The sequence below is a fragment of the Spermophilus citellus genome (genome assembly GCF_964194105.1).
Source record: "Spermophilus citellus genome assembly, chromosome: 3".
Taxonomy (NCBI): Eukaryota; Metazoa; Chordata; class Mammalia; order Rodentia; family Sciuridae; genus Spermophilus; species Spermophilus citellus.
Window position 1 is genome coordinate 44,940,002 of NC_138184.1, and position 25,235 is coordinate 44,965,236.

The following is a 25,235-nucleotide window of genomic DNA, read 5'->3' on the forward strand; positions in this document are numbered from 1 at the left end:
GCAGCTAAGGCCATACCAAAGGGGACTCAGAAGATGAAAGGATAAAAATGTGACAGGATATATTTATAGTAGAAATGCCAAGGCAAGCAAGCACCTGGGGACCGTCCTGAACAAATACAATGAACATGTAGGATATTAATATCCTTCTACATCTTTATATCCTTTCCAGTGAAGTGTCTATCCAATCTTTTGCCCATTTCAAAAAATTATTGTTTCCTGTTTTCTTTGTTGATTTTTGAGAGTTCTTTTTATACTCTGGGTACAAGTCCTTTGTTGGGTACCTGATTTGCAAATATTTTCTCCCAGTCTATATGTAGGTTATTTTTTAAATTCTGTCAAGTCTTTTGCAAGAAAACTTTCAATTTTGATTAAGTCCTATATATTATTTTCTTTTATGAATCTTGCTTTCAGTGTCATGTCTTAAGACTTCTGCCTGTCCTCAAATTCCCAGTATTTTCTGTTTCTTCTAGAACTTTCATAAGATCATGTTTTACATTTAGATCAACAACTAACTTTGAGTTAATTTTAAATTTCAAGTATAAGGCTTAGGTCAAACTTCTTGCTTTGTATATAGATGTAAAATTATTCCAGCACTATTTGTTTAAAAGGTATCCTTTCTCCACTGTTTCTTTAGCACTTTTGTCAAACAAATGGTTGTATTTCTGAACTGTGTCTATCTTTTCACCAGTATCACACTATTTTGATTACTGTTGCTTTATTTTTATCTTAAATTTGAGTAATGTGATTTCTATTTCTTATGCTCCTTTTCCCAAACTGTTTAAGCTATTCTTTTTACATTCCATATATATTTTAAGATCATTTGTTTATATCTACAAGAACTCCTGTTAAGATTTTGACTAAAATGTGGCTCCTACATAAACAAAATTCTCTAAAACCTTTAAAAAATATATACTGGAGTATGTTCCAGGTTCTGCTGAAAATAAGGTTTACAGTTTTGTTTTCTGTTTTCCATTGCTGATGCTCAATGATGTCCATGAAAATAAAGGGACAGTACAGATTTTTTGAAGCCATATTTGTATCATAATGTTGGTAAATATAGAAATGAGCACAACATAATAAATCTATGTTATAATTTATAAGTCAATTTAAGGAGGAGTAACTTATATTCAATCTAATTCATGAATATTTACTCATGTCTTCTTTGATTTCTTTCATGAAATTGAGATAAATTGTGCTTTCTGGAAGACCAACTCTCTCCAAGAGGGTTCTGTATTGGGGGATGGGCCAAGACAGTGTCCTAAGTTAGCAAGTTTTCACAACACAGCAGCTTCCTTGAGCCCCTACAAAGGCATATTACTTCCTACAAATATGACTGGTCAATATGATTCTTTGTATGCCCTCTCTCCTAAACAAACCATGTTGCAGCCAGGTGGGACTTCTGCAGTCAAGGAAGTCAACCTTGTTTCCAAACTTTTACAGATAAGAGAGATGTCCTACCCCCAACACATGTATTTTTGTTGATACACTGTGGAATCTGCTACTATTGGCCTTTTTCCTCTACTTAGTCTCATGTGGCTCCTACATAAATACAATTCTCTAAAACCTTAAAAAAAATATACTGGAGTATATTCCAGGTTCTGCTGAAAATAAGGTTTACAGTTTCCTGTTTTCCGTTGTTGATGCTCAATGATTTCCATGAAAATAAAGGGACAATACAGATTTTTTGAAGCCATATTTGTATCATACATTTCTTTTAGGTAAAGGAGATTTTTTTTTAAATGCCCAGAATGGGATGGAGGTTATTGGTAAATATAGAAGGCACACTCTAATCAAGAAGAGGATGGCAATGATGGAAACAAGGGCCAAAAATTAAGTAACTGACCTATTCTGAGTTCAGACTTCGCTATCAGAGTTCAAGTAATGACAGGCAGCTTACATAGGACTTGTATTGAGCCCTGTGGTAAAGTATGTGTTTAAGTATGCAGTTAAATTTGGATTGCCTCTCAGAACCCTGTGAAGAGCTCTCAAGGGGCTAAAATGGAGAGCACCATGGATTTGTGCTCATCTCTAGGCACCACGGTATTATGTAATCAGAGGTAGTTTTCCTCCAAATACTGGACAAAATTATAATTTAATTTCCTTTATTTAGGATAATTATAGTAAAACAATCTGCTTTACAGATTTACCATTTACACAACAAACGGTCAATTATCAAAACCAAAATATTTTAAATCTACAATAGTATTCCACCAAATATTGTTTGGTAAAAACAAATTATCTCCAAATCCCAGGCCTTCTGAGTCATACTTATCTTTACCTTTTCTAGGAAACTGTGTGTGAACATGTACCCTTTATACACAACATTAGGGTTTTTAGGTAGATCAAGTGAGCTGAACCCAAATTTGTGGAAGCCAGAGATGCCCACATCTCCAATTTTTAAAAAAGCGGTTGCTTACCTTATTGTGAATCCAAAGAGCAGGCGGGTGGTTTGTATATTTCACTGCCAATTCTATCATTCTCTCTTGCTCTAGCAGTCTGGGACTGGAGCATATTGAAAACCCACCAACTACAGAGACTCCTGGAATAAAGAAATCAATCCTAAAAGAAAAGGCAGATAAATGATTACTGTTGAAGCAATTTTAAAAAACAGTCAAACAAAATAAATGAAATCGACAAAACTTTAGTTAACTTGACCAAAGAAGAAAAAAGATAAACTACTAAAATTAACAATAAAAAGAGTGTCTGTTATCAATCTTACAAAAATAAAAAGGAACATAAAGAAACTATATAAACAACTGTATATCAAAGATAGTTAACTTAGATGAAAAGCTCATATTCCTAAATAGACACAACTACCAAATATAAATCAAGAAAAACAGAAAACCCAAACAGATCCATAAGAGGTCAAAGGACTAAATCAGTCATTTTAAAACTTCCACAAAGAAAAGATCAGGTCCAGATGACTACTGGTGAATTCCAAACATTTAAAGAATACTAACCTTTCACAAACTCTTCCAAAAATAGAATACTTTCCAATACATTTGTGAAGCTACTAGTATTACCCTGATGCTAATCAAAAATACTGCAATAAAACTACAGACCAATATCCCTTCTGAATAAAGAAACCAAACAAAAAAAATTTTTTTTAAATCCCATGAATACAAGGTTGATTTAATTTTTGAAAACAATCAATGCAATACTACTTAGTAGAATAAGGTACAAACCCCACATGATTATCTTACTAGATACAGGAAAGGCATGTGATAAAATGCAACACTCTTTCACAATAAAAGCACTCAAGATACCAGGAATAAATGAGAACTTCCTCAAACTTAAAAAGGGCACCTAAAAACACCCATGGCTAACCTTTATTTAATTATGAAAGGCTGAAAATTTCCTCCCTATAGGAATGAAACAAGGATATTTACTCCTACCATTTCTACTCAATACTGCACTAGAGGTTCTAGCCAAAGCAAGCAAGAGAAGAAAATATGAGACATTCAGATTGGAGAGGAGGAATTACAGAGGGTGTCATCTCATACATGGAAAACCCAAAAGAATTCACTAAAAAGATATAATTATTAAACAACTGCAAATTAGGTTGCAGTATTTCAGTATATAAAAAAACATATTTCCATACACTAGCAGTGAACTATCCAAATGTGAAATATATTTAAAAAAATCCATTTGTAATAGCACTTAAAAAAAAACAAAATTGGTAATAAATTTAACAAAGACTTGAAAACTATAAAATGTTGAAAAAATTAAAGATTTAAATAAATGGAAAGCTATTCCATGTTCATGGATTAGAAGATTTAATATTGCTAAGATGGCAATACATCTCAAATTTATCTACAGATTCAATGCAATAACCTTACCAAGCCCCCACCTGGTTTCTTTGCTGAAACTGACAATTTAAAAAAATTCAAATGGAAATTCAAGAACCCAGAATCATTAAAACAATCCTGGAAAAGGATAAATTTAAATGACTCAGATAGGGGGAGGGAAGATGGCGGCCAACAAGTACATGAAAAAATGCTCACCATCGCTAGCAGTCAGAGAAATGCAAATCAAAACCACCCTAAGATACCATCTCACTCCAGTAAGATTGGCAGCCATTAAGAAGTCCAACAACAACAAGTGCTGGCGAGGATGCGGGGAAATGGGTACACTTGTTCATTGTTGGTGGGACTGCAAAATGGTGCAGCCAATTTGGAAAGCAGTATGGAGATTTCTTGGAAAGCTGGGAATGGAACCACCATTTGACCCAGCTATTCCCCTTCTCGGTCTATTCCCTAAAGACCTAACAAGAGCATGCTACAGGGACACTGCTATATCGACGTTCATAGCAGCACAATTCACGATAGCAAGATTGTGGAACCAACCTAGAAGCCCTTCAATAGATGAATGGATTAAAAAATGTGGCATTTATACACAATGGAGTATTACTCTGCAATAAGAAATGACAAAATCATAGAATTTGGAGGGAAATGGATGGCATTAGAGCAGATTATGCTAAGTGAAGCTAGCCAATCCTTAAAAAACAAATGTCAAATGTCTTCTTTGATATAAGGGGAGTAACCAAGGACAGGGTAGAGACGAAGAGCTGGAGAAGAAGATTAACATTAAACAGGGATGATAGGCAGGAGGGAAAGGGAGAGTTAAGGGAAATTGCATGGAATTGGAAGGTGAGCCTCAGGGTTATACACAATTACATATAAGAGGAAAGGAGGAGTAGGAGAAAAATTATATAAGTGGAAGAAACGATTTATAGTAGAGGGGATGGAGAGAGAGAAGGGGAGGGGGGACAGTGGAGAATGGGATAGACAGCAGAATACATCAGTCACTAGAAAGGCAATTTGTAAATCAATGGAAATGTAACTGATGTGACACAGCAATCTGTATACGGGGTAAAAATGGGAGTTCATAACCCACTTGAATCAATCTGTGAAATATGGTATATTAAGAACTATGTAATGTTTTGAACAACCAACAATAAAATAATTTAAAAAAAAAACACTGCAAAAAAAAAAAAATAAAATAAATGACTCAGACCTCATGATTTTAAAAGTTACCACAAAGTTAGAGTAATGAAGACATGGTGGTACTGGTTGGTGTAACCAGTGCCAGATATGAAAATCAATAGAAAAGAATTAAGAATCCAGAAATAAACCCTTAAATTTATGGTTTGGTTGGTTTTGTTTTTTTGGGGTACTAGGGACTGAACTCAAGGGCACTCAATCACTGAGCCACATCCCCAGCCCTATTTTGTACTTTATTTAGAGACAGGGTCTCACTGAGTTGCCTAGTGCCTCACTCTTGCTGAGGCTGGCTTTGAACTCATGGTCCTTCTGCCTCAGCCTCCCAAGCCACTGGGATTATAGGCATGAGCTATTGCACCTGGCCAGTCAATTCATTTTTGACAAAGGTGCCAAGATAAATCAATGGAAAAAGAATAGTTTATTCAGCAAATGGTACTGGGACAACTGGATATCTATATGCAAAAAATAAAATGATGTAGGGACATCTGTCTCATACACACATAAAAATGGAGCACAGACTTAAATATTTAAGAGCCAAAATCATAAACTCCTAGAAGAAAATCCAGGAGTAGATTTCACAGCATTAGTTTCCTAGATATGACACCAAACCACAAGGGTAAATCCAAATAGAGAAATTAGACTTCATAAAAGTTAACAACTTTGTGCTACAAATATGATCAAGAAAGTTAAAAGACGACCCACAGAATGTGAGAAAAAATTTTAATAATACATTTATTAAGGGATCTGTATTCAAATTATATAAGGAACTCCTCTAACTCATTAATAAAGAAAACCCAAATTTTAAAATGAGCAAAGGGTTTTAACTAACATTTCTTCAAAAACAATATTAAAAATGCTAGTAAGCACGTGAAATAATGTTAAACATCATTAGTCATTAGGAAAATGTAAATCAAATCCACAATGATCTACCACTTCATATAAAATAAATGGCCATAATCCAAAGGACAGAAAACTCCAAGTTTCAGTGAGAGTTTAGAGAATTCGGAACCCTTATACAATGCTAGTAGGAATGTCAAATGGCATATCCTTTAGGAAACATTTTGGCAGTGCGTGAAAATGTTAAGAGTTACCATATGGCCTGACAATTTCAATCAGGTTTACACTAACGGGAAAGGGAAATATATGTCCATTTAGAAATTTGTACACCAATGCCACAGTAGCATTATCCACAATAGCCCCCAAATGGAAACACCAAATGGAAACAATCTAAGTGTTGATTAACTGATGAATGGATAAACAAAATATATTCATACAATGAAATGAAGTACTGCTATATGCTACAACATAGTTGAGCCGTGAAATCATGTTAAGTGAAAGAAGCCAGGCAAAGGAATCACAAAAAGATCACATAATCTGCCAGGCACAGTGGCGCATGCCTCCCATGCCAACAGCCTGGGAAGCTGAGGCAGGAGGATCACAAGTTCAAAGCCAACCTCAGCAAAAGCAAGGCGCTAAGCAACTCAGTGAGACCCTCTCTCTAAATAAAATACAAAATAGGGCTGGAGATGTGGCTCAGTGGTCAAGTGACCCCGAGTTCAATCCCCAGTACACCCCCCACCAAAAAAATAAATAAACAAATGGAATCATAGATTATGTGATATCAGTGTCTGGTGAGACAGAAAGTAGATCCATGGTTATCTAAGGGGGCAGGAATATGGGCAATGAATGGCAATTGGTACTGGGTTTCTTTGTGGGATAATGAAAATGTCCTAAAATTTGATTAGGCTGATAAACAACTGTGAATATACTAAAACCCAGTGAATTGTACTCTTTACATAACATTTAATGTATAAAATTCACTTATCTCAAAAAATGCTTTTTAAAGAAGTACAACAAGGAAGGAAGCACAAAAACACTTTTGCTGGTATTTGCCAAACTTAAATAGGCTGACGTGGCTTTGTGTCATGGCTTGTTTCTCCTTTTCTTCTAACCACATCTTACAGCCTAGAACATTTAGAATTATTGGAAGCTCAAAACTCCTATGCCACAGAAACCCTTTTTGGTGCAGATTATAGGAAATGCAACAAATCTTGTAAAAAGGACAGAAAAATGTATTAGAACCCAGCACCAAGAAAAATTCTCAACCCCATGTCTAGGAAGATTTAACACCCATTCTAGGTATTTCTCTGCCATCAAGAACAGAAAGTATCCCATTTCCATTTGTTTTCTTACACATAGCTTATGTGAAAAGCACAAGAGGCTTTCTATCAGTTTGGTCTATGACCTTAAAATATATTTTACTCTAATCTACAGCCTTAGACATTTGCTCATTTTTGATAGTTAAAAAAAAAAAAAAAAAACAGCTCTATTCGGGCACAGTGGTGCACGTCTGTAATCCCAGTGGCTCAGGAGGCTGAGGCAGAAGGCTCACAAATTCAAAGCCAGCCTCAGCAACTTAATGAAGCCCTAAGCAACTTGGTGAAACCTTGTCTTTAAAAAATAAAACAGCAGGGGATGTGGCTCAATGGTAAAGCACTGCTGGGTTCAATCCCCAGTACCCTCCTTCCACCCCATCCCCAAAAAAGGGCTCTAGATTGGAAGTGCTCCAGGAAGGGCCATCTCACCTACTTCTACCTATTTTCACTTGACTTTTCTCTGTGAATACTTTAACTTCCCTTTCATTTTGGGCAATATAAAAACTATAAACACTATAGTTCCCATTTGTTAATGTGTGCTATACGCTATCCATATATACAAATAAAAAACAAATAGCTACTTTTGCTGCTTCATCTCCTGAACTACAGCACCCTCTGCTGCTCGATGGTGATAAATTCCTTTTCCTTAGATTACTAAAAAGGATTGATCCCTTTCACCTTTGGAAAGCTACCTTCGGAGAAGAAAACAACTCCTAAATTAAAAGGTACAAAAAATTCAAATTATATTAGAAGTCCCATATTAATGTATTTAAGAAAATATGCACAGTACATATTTCATAAAACACCTGTCCATGAAAGAATTAAACTTTAAACACAAACCCTTAAAAAAACACCCTTTGTAGGATTAATCACTCTAGGAACATGAGCAGAGGCATCTACTTTGTATAAGCAGAACTGAGAAAAGGGATCCAGGTGTGTAGTAAAGCAACACATTTGTGTCCAACTTTGACAAAGCAGGCAGCTAAGTCCTATCCACAGAGGTGATCCCAGTGCTCAGCACACAGGGCATGCCAACCATAGTCAAATGATGATATGAGATCCCAAACTCTAGTCCTCTGCTACAGCACTCAGAGCTCCTCACCCACCTGCCTACCACAGACAGCACTGCAATGGGAGGTACAGAAACTAAGGGTATCTCGGTTCCTGCCGTCAACAAATTCATTCTAATGGGAAAGAAATCACAAAAATACAAGTAAGTGGGCTTTGATAAAATATTAAGGTAGGGAGACAGATCAGAGAAGGGGTAGTCAATACCACCAGGAGTGAAGGAATTGAGAAGCAGCAGCCACTTAAACTGAGTCTTAGAACAAGTCAACAGAGGACAGAGGCTAGATAAAGAGCCAGGGAATGCACTTTGTGTAGTTGTGTGAAATTCAGCACTGCTGCATCTAGTTGTGTAGTTTGTATGCTGTCAACAACACAACAACACAGTGACCCTACTCAAGGGTGGGGTAGTAGTCCCCAAAGTTGCTTTCTATCAAAGAAATTTATATCAGAACTAAAAGTCTTTTTGCTGCAAACATGCTTTGGCCTTGCTTCCTCTTGGGCATCCTCCTTTAGACAGCCCAGAACGGACTCATCACTGACAGTACCATCAGTAACGTCATTTGGCAGTGTGCACTCATTGACCTTCTGACTTGGCCCGCAGTTCTATAGGCAGAACCAACATCTTCCCTGCAGGAGAACTGGCCAAGTAACTAAGAATTGGAATCTGACCCCCTGGGTTTCACCAGCACAGATAATCTAGCTGACTGGGTGAAATACTAATTATTATGGTTTGAATATAACATGTCGTTCAAAAAGCTCATGTTTGGCAGTGCGGAAATGTTCAGAGGTAGAATGATTAGGAGAGCTATAACCTCAATGGTGAATTAATTCATCTGATGGATTGATAATCTGAATGGATTATTGTGTGGTAACTATAGGCAGTTACCACACATTGCTGGAGGAACTGACATTGGGAATGTACCCTTTGAGATTATACCTTGTCCCTGGCTACTAGAGTGAACAGTCACAGTCTCAGTCACTCTCTCTCTTGCTCCTGCCTTTCATAAACTGAGCAGCTTTCCTCTGCCATGCCTTTCCACCACAACATTCTGCTTCACCTTGATCCCAGAGCAACGGAGCTGGCTGACCATGGATTGAAACCTTTGAAACCGTTGTTCTTATCAGGTATTTTAGTTATAGTGATGATGAGCTGACTAGCATACTAACAAAAAATACCAAACTAATGAAGTTAATATTAGCCACTGTGCAAAAACACTTAGTATCCCAAACAGGAATACTATTGCTCCCTATTTAAAGATGTGAAAACCAAAGCCCAGAGAAATGTGGAAAAGGCCCACATCAGACCTAGCAGGTAGGTAGTCTTCAATATGAACTGGGCAGTCTCCAGAACATGAGGCCATGATGCCTCCCTCTGGGGATGGATCCCATCCTCAGCAGTGCAGCCATTGAAGAAGGCAGCAAGTGGAACAGGGCAATCAAGATCTTGCATGAGGATTGTTAGTGCCACACTTCAGCCCTGAGAGGGAGTGTCAGTCTTTCCACAAATAGGAAAGAGCAATGACAAGGTCAAGAGCAGGACTTACCAAGAAGGTACTTGCTAATAAGCAAGCTGTCAACCTACTGGTAAGTGGAGTCCAAGAGCTGTAGCCCTGCTCATAGGAAAGATATTTTTGAGATGGTTTCTCCTTTTGGCCTTTCTCTCTGGGTTGACTTGCTAGAACACAGTGCAGTGTAGGAAAAGTCCCCTTAGACTTCTCTCTGCTATGTGCTGAAGAAATCTACATGGGGATGTGTAGCCAGAGCTCAAATTGGTTATGGACAACATTTATTTATTTAAAGTTACTCCTGGAACCTCATTCTGAGAGTTTGGCAGGTGTCAGGAGCTGTCATTCAAAAATTGAGAGATGTGGGACAATGGCCCAATCTCTCATCCCAGAGATAAGCCCAACAGCAATCCTCTCTTCACCTCAAGCAGCTCTCCACTCTGATCACCACTGGCTGGGAGGCAGCCACATCCTAACTCCTCTCACTAATCCTTGCCTTCTCCAAAATGCCACATGGAGGTTACTACTAACCCGTTCATCTAAGAAAACCCTAGAACACAAACCAATCCTAGCAACAGCAAAGAACAGGTGGACAACACCAATCTATGTAAAATGGTCATTGGGTAATCATAAAGTCAAATACCAAAAAGAATTCATAACCCCAGATATATAATAAATCAACAGTAAGGGTGAAGTCTTTTAAAAGGGGAGGGTTTGAAGGCTAGACCCACAGCTGGGAGGAAAAGGGTCACTGCCAATCAACCAGTGATCACCATCCCCTGTGTGACTTCTGAAGCAAAAGTCTGAGACACACACTAAAACCAGTTCTAATGTCAGTGACCAAATCCATTCATTGGAATGGAATACCGACCATGAATAATTTTCTCTTTGGAATCACAATGGGACCTCGTTTCTGTATATATGGCTAGGGAATGATGACATTTTTCTTATCAGAGAACTGCAGTCTGCAAGAGCTAATGCACTTGCAGGCACACCATGGTGGAGCATTATAACCAAGGCTCAGGCTTTTTCTACCCAGGAGACTAGAGTCAGTCTTGGAATAATTCAGAGTTGAAGGCATGGAGACAATGCTGTGCACAGGACACAAACACTTCCACAGAAAGGAAATATGGAAAAACAGATCATTACAATTAAAGTTTTCACTTTTCAATGTAATAACTGCTAAACCATTTTTGAAGGGTAAATATGTTGCCCACCCCCAAAACTGCCAAAATGGATTTAATATGTATCACCGAACATGTGCAAAGATTGCAGTAAATTGCTTCACAAACGCAAATTATTGCAATCAGCATCTTGTTTTCTAGTTCTAAATTCAAAGGCAAACTATTAACACAAGACTGCTAACTCTTGCTATTATCACACTTGCTATTATCACACATCCTCCTCCTAACAAAACCACATCTCCAGATGGACTGCCAAAATTAGTCAAGTGACTCCTAAGAAATACTATGGAGATTGACATACCAGAAAACTCATTTAGAAATGAATGCTTTATTTAAATAAAGGACACACACACACCCAAACACACCTTTCCTAGGGAAATACAAGTTGCTTTATTTACAATTCAACTTGAATTGCAGCTCAGTGAGGCCATTCCAAGGAACAGTGGGACAGCTGGCCTGCTAGCTTGTCAGCATACTGATTAGTCTTCAGAGTGGAATGGAACAGACTTAAGATTTGTGTGTGAGCTGGGCCTGACTGGGGAATCCTGTGAGTAAATTAAGCAAAATATTTAAACTTAACCCAGGCAAGGTATGAGTAACACAGGAATTCAGTCAAGAGGATGGTTAGTTCTATGACATAACTGGTTATTCTTTTCAGACTGCTTGGTCAACTCTGTATTAGATATTAAAAAAAGACTTTTAGAAATGTACAAATCCCCAGCAACACAAAACTCAAGCAGATTAGATGACTGCATTGTATTCTATTAGGATGCATTCCTGAGAACATAATACTCAAAGCTGTCAATTCCATGCACTAGAACTAGCTTCTTTGTTTGAAACTGGAAAACTCAAAGCGGTTTCCATTATATGATTGAGAGACAGGGCCACAGGGTCAAAACTGAAGTGGGCTCAAGCTAAGAAAAGAATCAGATTCTCCATACCAGAAAAGGCACACCATGAACAGAAATAGCCTAGAATTCCTCTGTGGGAATGGGAACAGCTAGCCACAGAAGTTGAAAAGAATCCCTTCAATCTGATGACACCTTCTTAAATACACACCCTTGAAAAAAAGAAAAGCCACTTACCACTGGCCAGCTTTAAAGGAAAAGTCTTTATCCGCAACAAGCAAGTGGAGGCTCTTCACTGAAGGCGACTCACTGGCAGCTCCACACACCTTAGCCGCTGCCACCACCTGTGGCCAGAGATAAGCTGTGGCTTAGGTTAGCGTGTACACAGCCTAACGGGCAACCAGGGACTTTCTGAGAACTAAGATTTTTTGAACTCTACAAAGACACTGCTTTCGAAAATCATTCAACCAGGTAAAGTATAATTTGCTTTGGGTTTGTCTGCCATCAAGTGAATAAATCTTAAATAACTTCTTTTTGAAAGACATACTATAATATTAATCTTATTCTACCTACCCAAAAAAAAAATCATCTTTTAGTGAGATTGTTTAACCAGCATTTGTCTAATGAGTATATGTCACATGCCATGCACAAAGAGCACTGGGGATCAGAACCCATAAGCAACCCTGCCTAACCTCTAAATGCTCCATTACAACTGCACAAAATGAGGCCCACTGTTGCTCTGCAATGTGTAGAGTCCATGATGAACTAATTTCAGAAATTAAAGGCAAGCACTAAACACTCTCCCCTTTTCTAAGCAATTTTACAGAGTAACTGTGTTAAACCTTAATAGAAAAACTGGGTCTATACTCATGTTTTTTTGTTTAGTTCTTCTAATTTATATATTATATTTTACAAAATATACACATTTTAAGACCTTAAAAACAACAAGTGCAACAGAAAGAGCCCTTCCCTGCAATTAGCTCAAGTTTCTGGTTTCCAGAAACTAGTTAAAACTGACCAGCTCAAGAACTATGCAACCCTCAACTTCAAAATCTCTCTATTTGCTCATTCTTCATTCCATTTTGTATTTCTTTTTTTTCTCTTCCTCCTCTAAACATGCAATATCTTCAAAAGATAAAGAAAGACAATAAGACTCTTTCTTCAACTTCCTACTTGGCTTCAACTCCACTTGTGGCAGCAAATCAAAGCAGCAGCAGTTGACCAAATGCAATCCCCTCCTTGGAAGGCAACCTTCACAGTTCCATCAAAGGGTGCTCTGGAAAACCATCAAGGTCAATGAACCTCCCACCCTAATTCTAGTTCATTTTGGCCCTTTTCTACAATAGGTCTACCAGGTCTAATCAAACCATCAGTGGGAGATCATTTTAAAAAATCCACTTGACAATTCTCATGTTGGATGGTCATTTCTCTCGCCACCTCTAAATATCTCCTAAAATATCTTCTTTCTCCTGAAAAATTCCTTGCCTCTTTTTCTGTATCATTGATGATCCTTTCTTCCTTGTCACTTGGAGACCAAGTCATGGTGATTTGATTTTCCATGACTGCCCCTCTACTAGCACTCACCTCTACTAGCACAACCTAGTCCCACCTACCCCTCTGAAATACTGCTCTATCAGCAAACATCAGTCCTTTCCATCACATTCAATTTCCTTCTCTAGTACCTTCTTGTTTCATCAGACATGATATCAAATGCCACTGGCTTGTCCTAAGCATTCAGCAACAAAAGCAGCAGCAGAATATGACTCTTAACAGAAGGAACTCTGTAGTTACACTGCTTGGTATTTAATCCTGGTGCAGCTGTGCGACTCTGAGCAGCTTATAGTAACACCTATGCCTCACAGTGTTACTGTGAGGACTAAATAAGATAATACATGCAAAAGCCCTAATAAGTACTTAATGCAGGTGGGCAGTGTTAAGTATTCTAATGATAATGTGTGAATATTTGATTATATATTATGCTTTATTAATATATAATAATGTGCCACTGCACATTCCCAAGGGGACCACTCACTTGGATGACAACTGTGCAGTGTGGTGGGCTTGTACCACACTTACATCCTATCAATTATTTTGCAAGTGCAAACTTATATGCCATACTGTCTTTAAGATATTTTAGAAATCTTGTCTTCCATTCCTTCCTCTACTGAGATGATTGGTTCTTCTTCACCCTACAGAAACTCCCCTTTCCCTTGATGTTTCTTAACCACAGGTAATCAGGCTTCTGTTTTCTTGTAACTTCCTCCCAGGTTAGTCAAGGTCTTCCTGCAAAAGCACAATGTTCAGTCTCAGTTCCAACCCTCTCTGATCTCTCTGAATCTAATACTTTCCATCCTGAAACATGTTCCTTGCCTGGGCTAGATGACAGTGACACTCCTGCCTCTCTGACCTGGTCCCCCTCCATTTTTATTTCTACTCCACACTTCAGTGGGAGCCTTCCCTAAAGGGCCTCACTCCTCTCCCTCTCCCACCTCCAGGCTGAGGCCCTCAGCAATCCCCAGGTCTTGCCAAACCCCTGCTGACTTCTCATCACCACTTTTCTGCCAATTCTAGGATCACATCTATACCCTCCAGGGTAACAAGAGTCAATACCTGAGGAACCTTTACCTTGGATATATACCAGATGCTGTTAAATGTTTTATGCACATTCAGTTGATATGAATAATCATACTGTATCTCAAGAGACAATGTTGTTATCCTTCACCTTACAATGAGAAAACTGAAAGGTCCAATACTTGTTCAAGATCACTTAGCTAGGAACTGCTGAGTCAACATTCAAACCCATGTCAGTTGGCCCTTAATCAACTGGCAGCACTATCCCAACAGTATACTCAAGAACAGAATTAAATTCACCATATTCTTTGCTCAGTTCCAGACACCAGAATCTTGTGCTTAGAATGGGGATGCAGAGATGGAGAAGGTTTCTGCGGCACTCACAGAGCCCTGAAAAACCATACAGGATTTCAATTCTGGATCCCTCTTGGACTTGACATGGTCAAATCTATTTTCAAATGATATACAAACTTTGACTCTAGCATTCTGTCCCTAACACAAATAAGCTCCATGAATTCATTTCATCTTTTCTTTCCCCTGCCCACCCCTTCTGTCATAGCTGATAACTTCTTTCTTTTCACTTTAATTGCTATCTTGGCTTCCTTCTTGTGTTTCTCAAAGCAGCCAACTGGTGAATATGGATAAAATTCCAAATCAAGCTATTCCCCAGCTCAAAATTCACAAAGGGGCCGGGGTGTAGCTCAGTGGTACAGCACTTGTCCAGCACAGAAAAAACAAAAACCCAAAAACCTTCAACGGCTCTACCACACAACTAAACAAAAACCTGAAACTAAAAGGCCTAGGAACTCATAACAGTTTAAGTTCCTTGAACTCCTCCTTCAAAGGCACCTGACATCTGGCCACCTCCAAAACTCTTCCTGAGTTACTCACAACATGCACCACACCAAGTTCCATCAAGTCCTATCCACCCCTGCATGTCCTGCACAAATACTCTCCCCTTCCCTGAGGTCTTCCTTTTACACTCCACCTTCTCAATCCTCTCCCTACCAATACAATGTATTGCTTATCTTATTGTATTTAGCACATACTAAATTATAAATACTGATGAACACGTCTTTTCATCACAGATCACCAGCCTCCTGAATTAGGTACCGAATAAAATACATCTCTAAATCACCTCCTTAGATCAAACCCAGGGCCCAACATGTAGTAAGGCTCAGGAAATATCTGCAGAATGAAAGAAAATTTAAAAGTCCCTTAAAATTTGTTTCCAAAACAAAGGTTGGAAGAAATTCAGGAGCATTTTGTTGCTTAAAAAGGGGTAGCTGGGCTAGGGATGTAGCTCAGTGGTACAGTACATATGTCAGGCCCTGGGTTCAATCCCTAGCATGACAAGAAAAATAAAAAGGGTGGCAGGAAGGGGGTCAACACTACAGAGAATCCAGATTCATGTGAAAGAGGGCAAGGTCTGTATCAGAAGAACTGGTATCTTCCTGTGTTTGCTACACATTCTAAGTATCTAATTTCAAAGACAAGTAATGAGAATTATCACAAGTCTCTGTTCCTTCCCTTTTATGTTTATGAAAAAGAAATGTTATTTCAAAGATATTATTTTCTTTCAGTTTAATAATTTGTAAAAACATAGCCAAGAGCTAGATTATTTCATTTCTAACAGCTTAACTGGCATCTGTTGGATTCACAAAATGAGATATGCATAAGCTTTAAACACATCCACAAGAGCCACCTGGTGGCAAGGAAGACTATGTTATCCTGAATGTTAGCTGTGATATGTAAGAATGCTCCACAATAAAATGACAGACTATGTGAAATGAAATCACTAATCATTTCTCAACATCCAAAATTTAATGAAGGTACAAAAGCTACACTGATTAAGGGATAGTTTCATTTAGATAGTGTCTAAGACCAAAAGTCTTCCCAGATGCATTACATCCTTTGGTATTAATATGAACAGTGATGTACATATTGCTATTCATCTTAATAATCTGAACAAAACTGTCATGAATGAAATACAAAATGCCTTGCACAATTCATGATCTTAAGACATGTCTCCCTCTCACAACTGTATTTTGTTTAATACATACATATATATATATATATATATATATATATTATACACACACACACAAAAGTATTTCTAAAACTGAGGATTAAAAACATTAATGAAATCTTTTCAAAGGCCACATATTCATTCTGAAGTTAGTTCATACAATTAGGATCTGTAATTGTGGCTCTTGTTATATACCACCCTTTTGCTTCTATTGAATAAGTAAAATATAATGGAGAAACTGTTTTAACATTGGTATTTGCTCTTATACTTAATGGATCGAAGGATTTCACAACTAAAACCTCAACTAGCCATGTCCTAAGTTAAAACACATGGCAGGAAATGAAGTTTTCCATAAAATAACATTTAGACTCTTCTACTGTTCAATAAAATAACAACACATTTGCCAACTTTCACTGTTACACATTTTTAATGCTCTGACCGAGTCGGCATCTAAAAGGAAATTCCATCACATTTATTTTTTAAAAGTTGGTTTTATGGAGGATATTTTGATGTTACTGCTCATGCAAAAGTCTCTGTACAGGAAACAGGTCTTTGGAAACCTGATTGCCTTCCCCTGTTCACTCCTGTTTAGCTGTTTTCTAGCTTAAATATTTAGAAACTTAAAACAAAGTTGGAGTTCAGAAAATTTCAGAATTGAGGGAAACTAACTATTGAGAACAGACATTATTTAAATGGTGGCAGAATACCAATCTGATTCGTAGGACCCTGATTAAAAGGCAATTTTACTCAAGTGACTTACTCACAAAGACCACAAAATTCTCCATCATGTTGTAGTTCTTAAGTGGCTTATGTTAGTCAACATTGTGCCCTAGCATGAAGGGTAAACAGCCTTACTTCTCCAGAGGCTAACCTATCCACCTGGCCTCGCCTCATCTCTGCCTTCCTGAACCTTCACTCCAGCAACCAGCCACTCTTCTGCATCGCCCTCTTGGCTCTCCCCCAGACTACAAGTAAGCTCTAGCATCTCCCATCTCAGAAATCAACAGCAGCAGGAAACACGCAGAGATGAAAGCTACTATGTGCCAGGCACTTCACATATTCAATTTTCACAACAACTCTGGAAGTAAGCTCTTATTATCCCCACTTTACAGAGGCACAAACTGAGGTTTGTGCAAAGATCCGAATCCAGGAACTTGTTTTGCTGCTTCTCAAACCTAACAAAGAAAAACAAGTCTTTCACCCAGCTATCACCCCATTTCTCTGCTCCCATTCATCAAAACCCTTCAAGAGTTATATATGTTTCTGTCTCCACCTTCTTAACTCCCATTCTCTCCCCAATGCAAACCAGCCATGCTCTCACTCTCAACAGCGTACTAAGGCCAGTCATTCTGACCACTCACTCCCCATTCTGGCAAATCAGGTGATGACCTTCCAGCAGAACTTAGCAGAGCTGAGCACTCCCTCCTTAAAACACTGTCCTGGCTTCAACAACACTGCTGATTTCCCTCCTGCCTGACTTCCCCCTCCTCCATCAACTTTGCTGGTCCTTGCTATTTTCTGTGGCCTCTAATTACTGATATAGCCAATGCCAAGTCCCAGGCCCTCTTCTCTATACGGCTTAGTCTATTTCCAGCGGTGAACTCCAAATTCATATATACAACTGCCTATTTGAGTTTCCATTTCAAAATTAACATTCAATACATAACCATTTTTTCCTCCCAAATGTTCTCCCTTGTTATGAAAACTTTTAAACATATATAGAAGCAGTAAAAATAATATAATGCACCTCCATGTACTAATGGCCCAGAATCAATAGTTATGAACTGATAAAAAAAAAAAAACTGTTAATCTTATGTCATTTGTAACTCCACCTGCTTCTCCCCACCCCACATTATACCCAAACTGAGCTCCTTCCCTTCTCCAAACACGTTGTTCTCCATTATGTGAATATTTGCCACCATCGTCACATTATCTCCCCAGGTTATTCAAATCCCAAAACCTAGAAATCACCTTGGTTTCTCCTTCTCTAACAGCCACCCACCCCCTGTGTGAATCCCACTGGCTGTACCTCTCCTGCTCTCCAACCTACCACCACCACCACCAGCATCTCTCCTGAGATTATGTCAATAGCTTCCATCCTGGCGTCAAAGCCCAACAAAAACCCAACACTCAACCAAGCTAATAAATTACTCTTTAACAATGAAATAAAATTCCTTCTCGCTTAACACCTTCCACTGTGCTCAGAATAAAATCCCAAGTCCCTATCCAAGCCCACAGTGATTTGTAGATAGGATAAGAGATATGCAGGACCTCTCATATACCTACTCTGCTCTGAACTTGCCTAGCTTATTCCTGCCTCAAAATGGTGGCATCTGCCAGGAATGCTATGCACATGGCTGGCTCTTTTCCTTCTTCAAGTCTCAGCTCAAATGTTAAGCACAGATTTAAAATGGTAACTCTGCTCTGGGCCACTCTTGCCTCCCATAATCCTGTTTTATTTCCTTCATAGTGTATATCACGTGACATTCTTTGGGGTATTCACACCACAACAAAGCTCCTCTAACAGCAAGGACCTTGGCTGCCTCATGCACTATTATAACCCTAGTACCCTGAACAGTGCTGGGCATTTGTCAGGCACTCAATACATGTTGGCTGAATTTAAAATAAAAATTCATTTTACTTGATTAGGTCCCTTAGGGAAAAGAGTTTTACATCTTAAATTTGCTTCATTTACTGAACAAAAATGTGTCAGTGAAAAGCACTGCCACTACATTTTAGAGACTTCCCAGTTTGGGACATAAGCAGCAGTAGTTCAGGCAAATTTTGCTTTCCATAGCTTCTATTTGTAAAGAACGATAGACTATATAAGCACTATCAGTTCATCTCAAGATGAATATTACAACCATCCCTGCTTCAGAAAGTGACTCATCAGGCAGTACAGGTAATCAGCTACAGTGGGATTAATGCTTGCTTTTTCTACCCAATGAAACCAGCATTGAGTGTCTACAGCATGTCAGCACTGTGTAAGATAATGTGGTTACAGAGCTACTAAGCTATGCCTTTCCCTGAGGAGCCTCTATTTCCTTTGTGGGCTCCAACTCAGTGACCTGTACACTACTAAGAGCCACAGGCCAGCTGCCAGAGGGCCAGACTGTCTATCCTTCCCTGGGAGTTCACAAGAGCTTATGGCCCAGCTTGCCCACAGCTCCTACAACTACTTTAGATGCTAGGTGCCCAAGGTCCCTCTCTACCACCCTCCGCTTTGTCACTGAGGACACTGTGGTGAGGCTAGAAGTACCAAGCACTGCTTGTCCCAGCTAGTTAATCTTCAAAAGGTTCTTTGACCATCAAGCTCTGATAATCAAAGCAAATTAGGTATAAAACTACTGAAAAAAAGTATTAAAGAGATGTGCCCCTTCTTCACAGAGGACCATAGAATCTCCTCAAAATACATGAGTGATGATGAGCAGAAAATTGTAAAGGTTAAGGTCAGGACATAATCCATTCTCCTGCTAGGCAACCCCTCCCACTCAAACCCCCACTTGAGCAAAACCACAAGTCAAGCACTGGAAGACCAGCACTGGGAACCATAGGATCCTCAAAAGCCCCCACCCCAGGAACCTGGCCCTTTGGCTTTACTGACTATTCACTGTACCTCAGAAACTCTCCCTTTTCTTACACCCAGTAACATGCTGCTCAACAAAACTCTGCCCCGCTTGTTGTAAGAAGAGCTGATTTGATTAACAAAGATCTGAGTTCAAGAGCCGAGTTCTCCTCTTCCTTGAAGATGTTCTTTAAACTCAGGCCAACAATACAATTTAAGATGGGACAGTTCTGAGAGTAAAAGGCAGTACTACTAATAATTACTCTAGGAATAAAATGCATAAACCAATACTATCTCAGACAAATTAGAAAATAGGATAATCCTATCTAAATAGCCGAGTCTTAATTCCCTCACCTGTGAAACAGGAATAAAGACCCCTACACCTGTCAGGGTGGTTGTGACAAGCCAAGTATCAACCTACTATATAATTAAATGCTTTGAAAATCAAAAGGCAACAATACACTAAGGCTTTGTAGAATATGAAAAGGGCTTCTAAAAGTAAACTGACTGTTGCAATAAAATTGGTTTTTCCAAAATCAATTAGGTGCATAAAGTCATTTCTTCAGACCAAAGCACCACTAAAATATGAGCACAGGGATCTGTATCATTTTCAATGCCTGGCCCCTAGCTCAGTATCTGGCATATTTCCAAACAAATGCATAAGAACTTTAAAAACTGTTTTCATTGCTAAACTCTCCCAAATTGATAATAGCATACACCTTACTCAGTGGCCAATACTGCAGTCGCCAAATACAGTGACTCCTCTAGTAAAATGTTAGCCTTACCTGAACAATTCTTACAATATTTACAATATTTCTACTCTTATAATTATCTTCTTTACATTTCTAACGTTACCCAGACTGCTTATTCTTTGGTCTGTAAGGGGAAAAAAAATGTGAACTTCAATACAATCAAATGTCCTTCAATTCAGAGTCTAGCTTTCTATATCAGCATGACTTCAGACTGGTTACATTTACAGTCCCAAGTAAGAAGCACTAATATCATAAATTGTAATTCCCCAGATTTTCCATAGGGAACACAATGTCCAATGCTGAAAGAATATTTCTTAGCAAATGACTGCTCCAATCTTTAGTCACTCTCAGAGTGAAAACGGATCTTCTGGCCTAGAAATTCTATGCTGGAGCTTTCCTTTGGCCCTGGGAGAAGCTATAAGACATCTCCTGAGCAAGGTTTCCTCTTCTGTAAAATGTGGATGGCTTCCTATCCTTCGGCTACTTCGTGGGCTTGAGGTGAAGAGCATATGGACCTGTGGGAGTTTTGTGAAGTACAACTGCATTAAAGGCAACCTCTGTTACGACCCAAGGTCTGTTCATGTCAAAAAGTCCAAAACCATGCCCAGCTCTCTGGCTAGGAATGTCTTGAGGAGGTGGACCTAGCTTTTCCCCAATTCCTCTCATCTCCTCCCAATTCTCAGTCTATTTAGAAGAATGGAAATTAGAAACAAAAGAGAAGAGGAACTGCCATTGGAAAAATCCTTCCTCCAAAGTAGTTACTTGATTAGAATTTTAATCCTATAATTTTCGGATATCTGAGCACCAAAATTTTCAACTTTTCAATCAAACTATTATAATTTACATGAATTTTCTTTGTCCTAAACTTTCAAAATCACCCCTACCCCAAAGTCCCAATAATTTTGTCCTATAAAATTCTAAAATGACTACTCCAATTCAGGGACTGGCAACCATTACATATAGGACAACTCTGTCTGGGAAATCATGTTTTATTAGAACTGTCACACCAAATTGTGTACATATCACGGATGTTTTCACATTATAAAGATAGTTTGGTAGTTGTTGTACTTGCGATTTTATGTTATCCAATAGAGTATAGTCAAACTTTGTCAACTTTTTCTTAATTCACATGAGAATTAGTGCTAGTAGTTGTAAATGAAACAATACAGACCATAAAGCCTAAAATATTTGCCATCTGATCCTTAAAAAGTTTGGCAACACTTCTTTAATTTATCTACCTCAAAACTGACAGGTAAGAGCACAGTCCAAGCCTCTCAACCAGTTTTCTTCACACTGACAGACTTTTCACTCCTTAAAAATAAATCTTAACTTCACATTTATGGAATCAGTATTTTTGTGTGGACAAAATATTTTCAGTTGATCATCAATGGGAAAAGTATCTTCCCACATGCTTATGAACCCACTCTCTTGAGCTAATTTTACAGACTTAAACACACACACACACACACACACACACACACACAAAAAAAAAAAAAAAACCACACTATGAAGCTGAATGAACATTACCCTCAGTCCATCTCAAAGCAATTTTCTGAAAGCAGAATTAAATTAATTTAAAGTAGGGCCTAAACATTACAGAATCTCCTTCTATTACACTAAAACTACTAAGCCAATACAATTTATGATCACGTTTGTAGAAGTATAAAAAAAGCTTTTTATTTTTAATAGTTTAAACAGACTCCTAATACTAAGCTAAACGTATCTGAATATGTGAAAAACACTCAAAAAAGCAAAATCAAATATCCCATTTATGTTTTTAAATGAAAATAGTTACTCACTGAGGTAAAGGGTGAGGATCCTTTAGCTCCCAGCCCTTGACACCCCTTCAGGTGGCAGAATAACTCTCTATAGTCTGAATATGGTGGAAAAACTGTACACCTTCCTTTCTCAGATGTTAGTGCTTTCTCCCTTGATGAAATAGGAAGTGTGGTTCTAAAGTATGGATGAACAAGGATTTGGAGACACGGTGTCCAAAAAAAAAAAAAAAAAAGAAAAAAGAAATGATAAGGTATTCATAAAATATAGACTCTCTAAGTAGTTCTATCTCTAAAGTAACTCTAAACATCAAACCTGTGAGGATATTTCCCTTAATGCTGCCATACTCCAGCCTTCAAAAATTAACCCATTCATTTCAAGCTTAAAGGAAAAATTGAAGACTTTTGTCATCTTTTCAAATTATCACATATCCTTAGAGATTTTCAGAAAAGAACTTGCCTTCCCCATAAGCCTGTCATAACCATGCACAAACTGTCCAACCAGAAAAACCTGTCATGCCCAAAAGATACAGACCTCCCGGCGAACGACATTTGCAGTTCTCTCCAAGTGATCAGTTTTCCTTTTGGATTTCATTATGCTTTAATAAAAAGTAAAATTAGGTTATTAAGTATTATCCTCATAAAAATAATAAATTATTTTCCCCTGTAATATCACAGTTATCCAAAATACAACATAATTATGGATCCTATAAAATGGTCAGAAGTTTAATGATCTATTAATGATAGGCATCTTTAAGCCAAGATGCTGCCTCTTTCTGGAGTCTGATATGCTTCACACAACTCTCAGCAGCTCTGAAGGCTTAATGACTCACCTCGTGAAAGTAAGGGGGCGAGAAGTGCTGGATGTCAACTTCGAAGCAGCAGCCCGAGTGCAGACTGCTCCCACACAGCCTCGAAACAACCCAGAAATCAAGAAAGCAGCACAGGCCATGGTACTTCCTGGGCAAACAGAAGAATGAAGTTTAAAATTATTTTAGGAAAAATTGGGGAAACAGACTATTTAAAGAAACAGTGAAAGAGTTTCAATCTGTTGGTACAGTTATGAGTTGTTCAGTTAGCAAAGGGCCCAACTTTACCTGACAATTTTTGCAATCATTCAGAACCGATTCACTAACTGTACAGCATGTAAGTATGTAATTCTTGATGCTAACAAAACAGTCATGAATCACTTAATAATGGGGATACATTTTGAGAACTGCTTCATCAGATGATATTGTCATTATACAAACATCATAAAGAAATTACACAAACCTACATAGCATAGGTTACTCAACATGGCCTCTTAATGCAATCAAGAAATGCAATAACCATGAGATAAAGGCTGCTGCCAGCATAACACAGCATATTGCTTTATAGTAAACTTTACAAGTAGCAATACAAGAGCTGGGGTTGTGGCTCAGGATCACAACACTTGCCTAGCATGTATGAGGCACTGGGTTCAATTCTCAGCACTGCATATAATAAAATAAACGTCAACTGACAAGCAGCAGTACGTAATTATACATGCTATACTTTTATATAAGCGACAGCACAGTAGGTTTGTTTACACTAGCATCATCACAAGCATGAGTAACATGCTGTTCTGAGATGTTACAAAGGCTTCAATGCCATAAGGCAACAGGAAATTTTCAGCATTATAATCTTACAGAATGGAAGATATGGTCATATATATATAGTCCTCTGAAGACAGAATCATGCAGCATGTGGCCGATTTGGGAGATCAAAAGAGAACATGTATGCAGACACAAGCTGCAAAATTCGTTTACTCTATTAGTAGCCTTTTTGGATATTTTCTAGTTTGGGATATTCTGAAAAGTATTCTTATATGTTTTGGTTTTTAAATATTTGGGAACCTCAGTAAATTTGTCTTCCTCTTGCACTAATTTCTGGCAAGAAATATTAAAGAATTGGATGGTGCTCATCAGGTCAAATACAGTTGTCAGTCTACTCTCTGGGCTGGAGCTCACTCAGTGGTACAGTACTTGCCTTGCAATGTGTGAGGCACTGGGTTCAATCCTCAGCACCACGTAAAAATAAGAATATTATGTCCATCTTCCAACTAAAAAATTTTTTTAAAATCTACTCTGCTTCTGTAATAGCATAAGATTAAACCAGGTGGTGATACAAGTCAGACGTATTTAGTCAGCTGTAACCACATCAGATTTTAAAAAGCCCAGTGCTTCGTAACTAGTCTTTAGATAAAAACTCTTCTTGCCATTGTATGATGCAGCTTGACTGCAAATAAACATGCCATGGGCTACTTTTTTCTAGCAAATGGAAAAAAAGCATAAGGCCTTTTTCACCTCATGCAAGATTACTAAATGTAGTTTCTCTCCTTTAAATGTGCTAAACCAAAAATGATTTTTCATCACCAAAAGAAGGTGAGACTTACTTTAGAAGTCCATGAGATTTTAGGAGTCATTCAGGGTATGGCTGGTTCACTGACACAGTCTGCTCCTGGTATTACACTGACATCTCTGGATGTACACTGGCTGGAACATGGAAAGTTTTTCCTTATACTGACATTCTCACCAAGTTCCTGTGATAACAGGGACAACACGTAAAAACAATGTTTTGGGAAACTCAGAAAAAGACCTAGTAAGTATCAGTTGTGAAAGGAAAGGCTCATTGTAATCAGAGGCATGACCTCACAGCAAGGCCATTCTCAATTCTTCCCCCTCATGGTTCCACTTCTTTTTTTTATCTTATTGCTTCTCTTGTTCATCCTCCTGCTTAGATACCCACCTCCTTAACTTAG

At 38.2% G+C, this 25,235-nt stretch overlaps 1 protein-coding gene across 7 annotated transcripts in view; it reads right to left on the reverse strand.

Moving 5' to 3' along the window:
• The window catches only part of OXNAD1 (oxidoreductase NAD binding domain containing 1), a 104,357-nt gene that overhangs the window by 73,798 nt on the left and 5,324 nt on the right, over positions 1 to 25,235 (reverse strand). For 4 of the 7 annotated variants that reach the window (XR_014021076.1, XM_081286208.1, XM_081286207.1 and 1 more), the window contains exons 2-6: positions 24,870 to 25,016; positions 23,290 to 23,416; positions 22,992 to 23,055; positions 12,002 to 12,108; positions 2,418 to 2,559 (exon numbers count right to left, since the gene is read on the reverse strand). Coding sequence is in view for 6 of the 7 variants with exons in the window: in XM_081286208.1 (XP_081142334.1) it covers positions 2,418 to 2,559; positions 12,002 to 12,108; positions 22,992 to 23,055; positions 23,290 to 23,408 (432 nt within the window). In the remaining variant the exon portion in view is untranslated. Of the gene's footprint in view, positions 1 to 2,417; positions 2,560 to 12,001; positions 12,109 to 22,480; positions 22,635 to 22,991; positions 23,056 to 23,289; positions 23,417 to 24,869; positions 25,017 to 25,235 lie in introns of those variants that run through there. The other 3 variants (XM_081286209.1, XM_081286211.1, XM_081286210.1) reach the window with 3 other exon arrangements.